The sequence below is a fragment of the Maniola hyperantus genome, chromosome 11 (assembly GCF_902806685.2).
Source record: "Maniola hyperantus chromosome 11, iAphHyp1.2, whole genome shotgun sequence".
Lineage (NCBI taxonomy): Eukaryota > Metazoa > Arthropoda > Insecta > Lepidoptera > Nymphalidae > Maniola > Maniola hyperantus.
Genome location: NC_048546.1, coordinates 1 through 10,889, shown reverse-complemented (window position 1 = coordinate 10,889; position 10,889 = coordinate 1). Strand labels below are relative to the sequence as shown.

The window sequence follows — 10,889 nt, the reverse complement described above, 5'->3', positions numbered from 1 at the left end:
CCACAATAAACCTGCGCCTATGACAATATTCGTGGCAACAAAACATTATATCCACAATAAACCTGCGCCTATGACAATATTAGGTACCTACGTGTTTAAAGTTTTAACGTAATGATTACCTACAATTTTTTACCGATATGAAATTACTAACCACCGAAATTGAAGAACCTCTCCAACAAAATTGAAGAACTTATTCACCAAAATTGGAGAACCTATCCACCAAAATTGGAGACCCTATCCACCAAAATTGAAGAACCTATCCACCGACATTGAAGAACCCAGCCACCAAAATTGAAGAACCTATCCACCGACATTGAAGAACCTAGTCACCAAAATTGAAGAACCTATCCACCGCCATTGAAGAAGCTATCCATCAAAATTGAAGAACCTATCCACCGACATTGAAGTACCTATCCACCAAAATTGAAGAACCTATCTACCGACATTGAAGAACCTATCCACCGACATTGAAGAACCTAGCCACTTAAATTGAAGAACCTATCCACCGACATTGAAGAACCTATCCACCAAAATTGAAGAACCTATCCACCGACATTGAAGAACCTATCCACCAAAATTGAAGAACCTATCCACCGACATTGAAGAACCTATCCTCCGACATTGAAGAACCTATCCACCGACATTGAAGAACCTATCCACCGACATTGAAGAACCTAGGCCGCGACTTCGTCCGGGTACACTACACAAATTTCAAAGCCCTATTTTACCCCCCTAGCGGTTGAATTTTCATAAAATTTTTCTTCTTTCCAAAATTTTTCATTTCATTCGCTCGGAAACAATCCTTTTGCCCTTTGAAATATGAGTGGAAAGTGGTAATTTTGCTTGCTAGCGTGCAAAGTACGAGTTGAAATTCGAACGTGACGAACTGTGGTCTATGGCAGGGGTTTCCAATTTTATTTGGCCATGGAACCCTAATTGATCATACTTTTTTTGGCGGAACCCTAGCTGGCTGTTTTGGTAATGATAAATAATTATTATTATAAGTACCTATTATTGACTATTTTACATTTATTGTGACAAAGGAATACTATGACGTTAATTACCTCTGTGGCTCAGTGCGTGCACTGTTGTATTAAAAGTTGGAGGTCCCAGTTCGATTTCCGGCTCGAGTCTGCTCTGGTGGGAGGCTTCGGCCGCGGCTAGTTACCACACTACCGGTAAAGACGTTCCCGGTAAGATGCCTATAGAGTATAGGTACGTACCGGGAAGCTTCCATCTAGACTGCCGTGTAGGCGTGACGCGTGACGGTGCGGCGCGGTTTTTTCCACAAACGTTTTATTTAGGTAACTCTCGGACAGACCGTGGCACCCCCGCGCCCCGTGACCCTTCCACGGAACCCCTGGGTTTCGCGGACCACCAATAATTGGGAATCGCTGGTCTATGGTATCGTTGCGTTACCTCAGAAATAAATACCTGTAGAACTAGCCCTATTGTGACTCTTACTGTTGTAACATTGTTTCAAAAAGATGTTGGATTACGATACCACTAGCGACATCTGTGCGCGACTGTTGGAGAAACTATATTTCTTATTGACGTGATAGGCAACAGCGCCATCTGTTAGAGCGAGATAGCTAAATGCATTTAAGCTCTTATTAGAACGAACGCGACAAAATGATTATGTTTTGTCCTTATCACCGTGGCCACTTTTTTTTATTTGCCAAAATGTATTTGTACGTGAGATTTTGGCAAACAACGTGAAGTGAGGTTATGTTGACTCAAGTAGGTACCTATTGTAAATAAATAATTGATTCGTATCTTTGCCACCATGTTGGATGCCTCATGACGTCACACACGGCTATACGTTTCTGCGTCCTCATAGTCTCTCCGTAGATACCTACTCAACCTACATTTTCAAGGAATAAGGATTAAATAAATGAAGGCGACAAGTGAATAGTCAACATTTATTATCATAATATTTGAAATTGAAGATCGTTAGTCGCCAGCCGCGCGGCGCCCGGTGCCGGTCCGGTGCCGGTCCGGTGCCGGTCCGGCGCCGCGCCGCCCGGCGCTGTGCAAAAATATATAACTGTGCCGCGTTCACATCACTAAGAGTAACTTTACAACAAATGTATACATACACTATGATCATATAATATAGCTAAGTATAATATGGGTTTAAATGTCTTCTACATTGTCAACAAAAATATAGAGCAGTGGACTTACTCATCACACCATGATATGACACCGTGACTGACGAAACGTATGTACAGCGTCCGCCGCCCGACGCGACGGACAGGGAGCGTGACAGACTTTGTGCCTCATTGTATTGCGTATAATTACGAGGGTGAACTGTATATATATATATACACGCGATGCCTCAAAGTCGTCGCCCGTGCTATATCGACTAATATTTATTATTTATACTATCTATACGTACTAGAATATTATACAACACTTGATGCCGTACGAGGTATATATATACCGAGAGAAGTTAATGTTCACAAAATACATTCGACTGACAGGAGACAACAATACCTAAACAAATAGCGAGTTTGAGCTACTTGCGCAGTGTGTGATTACCGACGACGCGACGACGCGACGTCCAACAGACATACAGACATACAGACATACAGGGGTAATTGACGTCATAGTCATACGGACATGACAGTATTATTATATTTTACTTTATGCTTTGGCCTCAAAATTAGCATTGTTCAATGTAGTCTTCGTATAATAATTATGATACAACTTCACTCATAGGTACAGTAAGTTTGTTAAATCAATATCTTTGAACAGCTCCAACAATTGACTAGCACAAAGTTAGTAATAGAAATAGATCTATTGATTATATCTTCATCGCCATCTCAGACTCATTAGCATTTTCTCCCCATCGAGTCACACCCACACTTCAGAGTAACAGTGTGACTCGTTGGGAACAAATCGATGAATTGCGCACAAGTCACACTGTGACACTACTGAGTTCGTAGGGAAGTTGAGAACCCACATAGAAATGCTATAGAACGATTGCCATGATATTTTGAAACTTACAAAAAACTGCTAAGATTTTCTTCAATCGCGCATAAAGATTTTAATCTTTTTTTCCTAATCTTTTGACTAACACCCGCACATCAGTTAGGCGAATGTACCGAACACAATGCTGACATAATTGGGCGAGTATATCTGATGCACACAAATAGACACTTTGACATTTACTACGTCTGCTTGATGCTCGAGTCGAGCATTTACTACGTCTGCTTGATGCTCGAGTCGAGCATTTACTACGTCTGCTTGATGCTCGAGTCGAGCATTTACTACGTCTGCTTGATGCTCGAGTCGAGCATTTACTACGTCTGCTTGATGCTCGAGTCGAGCATTTACTACGTCTGCTTGATGCTCGAGTCGAGCATTTACTACGTCTCCTTGATGCTCGAGTCGAGCATTTACTACGTCTGCTTGATGCTCGAGTCGAGCGTTTACTACGTCTGCTTGATGCTCGAGTCGAGCATTTACTACGTCTGCTTGATGCTCGAGTCGAGCATTTACTACGTCTGCTTGATGCTCGAGTCGAGCATTTACTACGTCTGCTTGATGCTCGAGTCGAGCATTTACTACGTCTCCTTGATGCTCGAGTCGAGCATTTACTACGTCTGCTTGATGCTCGAGTCGAGCATTTACTACGTCTGCTTGATGCTCGAGTCGAGCATTTACTACGTCTGCTTGATGCTCGAGTCGAGCATTTACTACGTCTCCATGATGCTCGAGTCGAGCATTTACTACGTCTCCTTGATGCTCGAGTCGAGCATTTACTACGTCTCCTTGATGCTCGAGTCGAGCATTTACTACGTCTGCTTGATGCTCGAGTCGAGCATTTACTACGTCTCCTTGATGCTCGAGTCGAGCATTTACTACGTCTCCTTGATGCTCGAGTCGAGCATTTACTACGTCTCCTTGATGCTCGAGGCGAGCATTTACTACGTCTCCTTGATGCTCGAGTCGAGCATTTACTACGTCTCCTTGATGCTCGAGTCGAGCATTTACTACGTCTCCTTGATGCTCGAGTCGAGCATTTACTACGTCTCCTTGATGCTCGAGTCGAGCATTTACTACGTCTCCTTGATGCTCGAGTCGAGCATTTACTACGTCTCCTTGATGCTCGAGTCGAGCATTTACGAGCTTGACGCGGGATTGATGCGATTTTATTTTTACTTGACGCGACGTTCGAACAGTGTTCTAGATATGAGAAAAGTGCCGTTTGCTCGATCGAGCCGCTCGACGCGCATCAAGCTCGCATCGAGCAGCTCGATCAAGCAATACGAGACGTGCTTGTTCGTCTCCGAAGCTCGTTATAAACAAAGCGACAAGAGGACCGGTGACAAAATATAATACTGTTTATACTTAGTAGGTAGAGCACGTGACGTCAGCCCGCGTAGGTAGAGCACGTGACGTCAGCCTGCGTAGGTAGAGCACGTGACGTCAGCGTCTATCTGTAGGCGGGCGCCGCGCCGCGCTCCGCCACGAACGGGTTGTGCGGCGCCGCGGCCGCGCCCGGCACCGCCAGCGCGTCGCCGTGGTTCTGCAACAGACGCGGCGCGTGAGTGCGAGCAGGCGTGCGGCACTCCCCCGGCACGCCGGCGGCACTCACCTGCTGCGTGGCGCCGTACGAGTCGTGCTGCAGCTCGTGCAGGCGCGTGGAGGACAGCGCGCGCGGCAGCGGGTTAGACGGCACGCCGTGCGGCGCCAGCACGCCCGCCTCGGCCGCGGCGCGCGCCTCCTCGTCCACCACGCCCGCCGCGTCGTCGCCGCCGCGGAAGTTGACGAAAGCGAAGGCGGCCAGCGCCACGCCGCTCAGCAGCCCGTAGCCCGCGAACGTGCGCGTCGTGCCCCAGCGCGCCACGGCCAGCCCGCCCAGCACGGCGCCGCAGCCGCGCCCCAGCCCGTGGTGCAGCCCCTGCAGCACGCCCTGCGCCGACGAGCGCAGCTGCGGCGGCGCGCCGTGCGCGATGTAGGAGCAGCACGCGGCCCACACGGCGGCGTGCGTCACGCCCTGCACGAACTCGAAGGGCAGCACCCACCACGGCGCCGTGAGCCACGAGATGTACAGGAACCGCACCACGTTGCCGGCCAGCCCCAGGCACAGCACCTTGACGTGCCCCATCTGCGTGATGAGCTTGAAGCTGAAGAAGTAGGCGAAGATCTCCGACACGTGGTTGATGACGGACGCCACGCCGAACAGCGTGGGCGAGCCGCCGATGTCCTGCAGGTGCCAGAACAGGAACGTGAAGATCAGCCCGATGCCGAAGCCCATGAACCACGCCACCAGCAGGAACGACGCCGCCTTGACGCTGCGGAACTGGCGCAGCACCGTCACCCACTCGGGCATCTCGCGCGTCGTCTGCGCGAACACCTTGGCGTGCTCCAGCGGCGGCGCGCGCGGCGCGGGCGCGCCCGTGTCCAGCCCCGGCAGCTGCAGCTGCTCCGCCAGCTGGCGCTGCAGCCGCTCCTCCTGCGAGGGCTCGGCGGGCGCCGGCGCCGGGCTCTCCACCGCCACCTCCACGTACTTGAAGCGGATCTGCAACAGAGCGGCGGGCGTCACCGACGGTCGGAGGGGCGTCACCGACTGGGGGAGGGGGAGGGGGAGTGGGGAGACCTCACCTGCGTGGCCGTGATGAGCGCGGCGCCCATGAGCACGGAGAAGGTGGCGAAGCAGATGGTGTAGTTCTTCTCGAAGCGCAGGGGGCCGCCGCACGGGTGCGTGCTGAACGCCGTGCTGTGGTCCAGCGCGATGCCCACGAAGAACATGGCCAGCCCCCAGCCCAGCGAGCCGAACATGCGCTGGTGGCCGTAGCGGTCCGCGTCCTCGCCCAGCAGCGTGATGACGGCCGAGTCGGCCAGCGTGATGGCGGGCGCGCTGAAGAACTCGCCGACCACGACGAGCAGCAGCAGCAGGAAGAACGTCTTCTGGATGTCGGGCGTGCTGTACACGATGTAGGAGTGCAGCGGCGTCACCCAGTCGCGCTGCGCCTCGGGCCGGAAGTTGACGGCGTCCGACACCGGCAGCGGCGAGCCCGCGCGGCCGGCGGCGGGCCCGCGGAAGTGGCGCGGCGGCGGGCCCCAGTCGTCGTCGTAGTGCGGCGGCGTCAGGCGGTAGGCGCTGTCGTTGAGCGGCGCCACGCAGCCCACGGCCGCCGGCTGCACCCAGCTCAGCGGCAGCGTGAACACGATCCAGGCGCCCAGCGACGCCAGCAGCAGCACGCGGCCCTTGCGCCAGCGGTCGGCCAGCCCGCCCCAGAAGGGCGCCGACAGGAACTCTACGAAGGGGCGCGTGCCGATGAGCAGGCCGCACTGGCCCGCGTTCATGCCCATCTGCTTGAAGTACACGCCCATGAGCGGGAACAGCGAGCCGAACGCCGAGTAGAAGAAGAAGTAGAACGTCTTGACGGTGAGCAGCTCGGGGTCCACGGCGCCCGCGCCGCACAGCAGCTCCAGCACGTCGCCGCGCCCGCGCACCTTGTGCGTCGCCTCCTTGGGCGCCGGGTACCTGCCAACGACACAACGATCAGTGCACGACACAGCAGCTCCAGCACGTCGCCGCGCCCGCGCACCTTGTGCGTCGCCTCCTTGGGCGCCGGGTACCTGCCAACGACACAACGATCAGTGCACGACACAGCAGCTCCAGCACGTCGCCGCGCCCGCGCACCTTGTGCGTCGCCTCCTTGGGCGCCGGGTACCTGCCAACGACACAACGATCAGTGCACGACACAGCAGTTCCAGCACCTGCCGCGGACAATGGAAACGAACAATCGATAAGGAATGCTCAGTACACGACACTCGCGACGAGACCACGGCAACTGCCGCATTCGAATAACGAATGACGTTCCTAGCTCGTACGTCGTAGGATGTAAAGACTGTCATGTACAAAGTGACACCCAACCGTGGGACGAGCCGAGCCCCCGCCGCGGGGCGCCGGCGAGGCGGCGCTACAGGCCCGCAGGACATCCTATTCCTTGAATACAAGAAAATTAGCTTTGTATTATCTAACGGTAGGAAGCAGAATAGTCAAGTCCTCAGACGTGCAAAACAGCCGAACCGTACGGGCAACGAGGAGTGTAGGAGGCCCTCCTGCGGAGCAGGGGCGAGGGGCACGCACCTGGAGGTGTCCACCTCGCCGAACTCCTCCGGGTGGACGAGGGGCCGCACGGCCGGCGCGGCCTGCTGCGTCGCGTCCATGCTGCGCTGCTGGCAGGCGGCTCCCGACTGCGCGCCGCGCGCCGCGCCGCCGCCCGCCGCGTCGATACGCGCCGCGCCTGCGCGCCGCGCCGCGTGCCGCCACACGGCACACCGCCGCCCGCGCGACCGAAACGTCGCAGCACGTGACGTGTATGTTGGCGTGCCGGGGACGGCGCGTACCGTCCCGTACATTTTGTCGATATATTGTTATATGCAACGATGTCAACAAATCCCGTGTTTTGACACCGACATAATATGATGCGCCGCGCGCCGGCCGAGGTGCGGCCGAGGTGCGGCCGAGGTGCGGCCGAGGTGCGGCCGAGGTGCGGCCGAGGTGCGGCCGAGGTGCGGCCGAGGTGCGGCCGAGGTGCGGCCGACACTCGACGACTATTGAATACCTGCGCTTCTTGTTTAGATCGTGAGCGGAGATCATCGCGCTCTAATGCGATCATTTGCTTTGTCGTTAGTTTAATTCAGATGAAATCTCCCTACAGCCTCTACGCGTTGTGACCTGTGTGTGTTTCGGGAGGACAAACACTAGCTGCTCGTCTGAGCGCCGCGCTATAGTGGCAGCCGACAGCCGTCAAGTGCGAGCTGGGATCGCGTCGGCCGCGCTGGGCTCCGGCCCTGTCGCCGTCGTGACGTCACGCTCAGCCGAACAGCCTCCGCCGTCGTCTCTCGAACCGGACATCTTGATACACTTCATCAGTGCATCCCATTTGATGTTGCAACATATTATACTATGTAGTGTCGGCATGTCGATACGTCGTCGGCATCCGTGAGGATCTCCTCCTACCTAGTGGGAGAAGGTGTAGGGTGTCTTCTTTGGAAAATACATTCCTATTTTCTTAGTCAGGACTGTCATTTGTCAGCGAGTTGTATTATTAATCTGTGTTTTGAAGGGACGAGGATTTTGACAAGACGGGAGGTTAGAATTTTGGATTACGTGAAAAGATTAAATTAAAAATAATCAAAATTAATTAATAAGGAGTTAGCTTACCTACCTAATTAAAGTATAAACTTTAATGTCGTTTCTTGTATTTCAGGTGTGTGTTATTGTGATGTTAAGTATAATATGTAAGTGTGTAGAAAACTATAAAAAGTAACTAAATAAATCTTGTATTTCAGAGCAACACATTATCGTAGGCTGAACCAACTTATCTTATATTATATAAATAAGACGTTCTTTGCCATTTAAGAAGAACATTTAAAATAAAACGAAATGTTTAATACAATCGGTAAACTGTGTAGGTACGGATTAATATTTATTATTATTATTATCTGGATATATCTACTCTCACGCCCGAGTACAAGATATATATATATAACAGCCAAACGAAATATAATATACTTACATACATACATTCAAAATTCTTTGATCTTTTATCGTTTTGTATTTTATGTCTTTTTTCTTGTACCTTTATTTGTATTTAAATTTATTATTAATCATCTAGTTAGTGTAAGTGGCACTGCCGTTCTAATTAGATATAAAATAAATAAAAATAAAATAAAATCTACACTAATATTATAAAGAGGAAAACTTTGTTTGTATGTTTGTTTGTTTGTACTGAATAGGCTCAAAAACTACTGGACCGATTTTAAAAATTCTTTCACCATTCGAAAGCTACATTATCCACGAGTAACATAGGCTATATTTTATTTTGGAAAAAAATAGGGTTCCGTAAGATATTTGGGTTTTTCGGACACAAGGTGTAAAAAATCAACCAGAAAAGTTACTTATTTTGCGTACGCTGCCTAAACTATAAAAGATAGAACCAAAAAATGTTCTAATTAACTGTAGATCTTATAAATATCTACAAAAAAGTCCGCGACACACTATACCCATCTATGTCGAGTGAGGCACAGCAACCATTTTTTTATTTAAAAATCTTGAATTTTTTTTGGACTACATTTAAACGCGTTTATTTTACTCATGCTATTAATCCTTATCAAAATAAATGATTTCATCACTAAGAACAGTTTATGGAGATAATATTTGGTCTTTGAATGATTAAAATTGGACGTTTGGTTTTGAAGTTATGGCGAAATTAAAATATTACGATTTCTGCTGCACGGCCCGTTGTTATTATATAAAGAGGTAATGTCGTTAAGTTTGTTTGTAGGGGGTAATCTTTAGAACTACTGAACCGATTTTAAAAATTCTTTCACCAGTAGAAAGCTACATTATTCCTGAGTGACATAGGCTATACGGGATCTTTAAAAGCCTAAATCTACGCGGGCGAAGCCGCGGGGATCAGCTAGTATTATATAAAGAGGTAATGTCGTTAAGTTTGTTTGTAGGGGGTAATCTTTAGAACTACTGAACCGATTTTAAAAATTCTTTCACCAGTAGAAAGCTACATTATTCCTGAGTGACATAGGCTATACGGGATCTTTAAAAACCTAAATCTACGCGGGCGAAGCCGCGGGGATCAGCTAGTAATAAAATAAAATACATATTTGTACCGGGATTGCACCCCGGCACCGGCAGGTGAGTCGAGTCCAGCAAGACCGCTTTTTGCATCCTGGCTGCGAGCGAACTGCCACGGAACCCCAGTCGCCTCAGATGTTGAGCGAGGCTGACTGGGATCAACCCATTCGCAGATATGACGATTGGGATGATTTCAGTGGACTCCACATGCCACATGTCGGAAACCTCGTGAGCCAGATCGAGATACTTGCGCTTTTTCTCCGTCTCAGCTCTCACGAGGTTCTCGTCATACGGAATGGTGATGTCCACCAAAAACACCCTCGACTGTGCCCGGTCCACCACCACGATGTCAGGCTTATTCGCTAGAATAGTCCTGTCCGTGATGATGGACCGGTCCCAATAGAGCCGGACTCCGTCGCGCTCGAGTACCGGCACCGGCGTGTACTTGTAATACGGCAGCCTCTCATCCAGGAGACCGTACTTCAGAGCAAGCTCTTGGTGAAGGATTTTGGCTGCTTGGTTGTGTCTGTGCAGATACTCAGTGTTGGCAAGCGCTGAGCATCCCGAAAGCACATGTCTGAATGACTCGCCGGGATGGCGACAAGCTCGACAGATGTCGTGACTCGTGAGTGCCATCCTTCAGAATATACTTTCGGTTATACAGACAAAACCCTCGACAACAACAACGAACAACATTATTATTAATAATAATGTAGAAAAATAAAAATTGTAACTTGACAAGGAATACGCTTGTTTTGAGTAGAAGAATTTAATTTAATTTAATTAATTAATTTTTATGGAAATAAAGTAATAATATACTACTTGAGGAGTAAAGCATTACCGTGATTTGTTTAGTCATAGCAAAAAAATAGATGTCGTGCCCGATTTCACTCAGCAGCTCAGTCGCCCTGGACGCCATGGCTCTCCATCAACCAGTGCAGTCTCAGCAAACACACTGTTGTGTGCTGGTGAGGAACTCTAGAGACCTGCTTGTTTGATATACAAACCAGGCAGTGAGCCACATACGCCACTACGACCTGAAGTAGCCCAGGAATCCAGAAGTACTTCGGGATCAGGTTCAGAGTCTTTTCGACAAAGAATTGCAGCAGGCGACGGTATCACGACAACCACGCTGCCGCTCCTGCTGGTGAGTGGCGGTCACAGAGCGAAACACTTTTGTTCTTAGGTATTGTTCTTAGGTAGGGCGGTATCAAGTAGAGCGCGGCGAGACCAATAATTAATCTATGATCCTTTCCTATAAAGGGGGTGC

The 10,889-nt window shown here is 50.2% G+C and overlaps 1 protein-coding gene across 2 annotated transcripts; it reads right to left on the bottom strand.

The window, feature by feature from the left end:
- Positions 1-1,908: 1,908 nt before the first annotated feature.
- Positions 1,909-7,203, bottom strand: jef (major facilitator superfamily domain-containing protein 6 jef). 2 transcript variants are annotated; one of them, XR_011237268.1, is made up of 5 exons: positions 7,109-7,203; positions 5,614-6,499; positions 4,604-5,530; positions 4,357-4,534; positions 1,909-2,029 (listed from the first exon to the last, which is right to left on the bottom strand). XR_011237268.1 is itself a non-coding variant. In XM_034973105.2 (4 exons), exons 1-4 carry the CDS (start codon positions 7,186-7,188, stop codon positions 4,442-4,444), a joined length of 1,986 nt encoding a protein of 661 aa, XP_034828996.1. In that variant the 5' UTR covers positions 7,189-7,203; the 3' UTR covers positions 1,909-4,441. The 2 variants fall into 2 exon arrangements, 1 of the variants encoding a protein (XP_034828996.1); XM_034973105.2 differs by having other exon boundaries at positions 1,909-4,534.
- Positions 7,204-10,889: the final 3,686 nt, after the last annotated feature.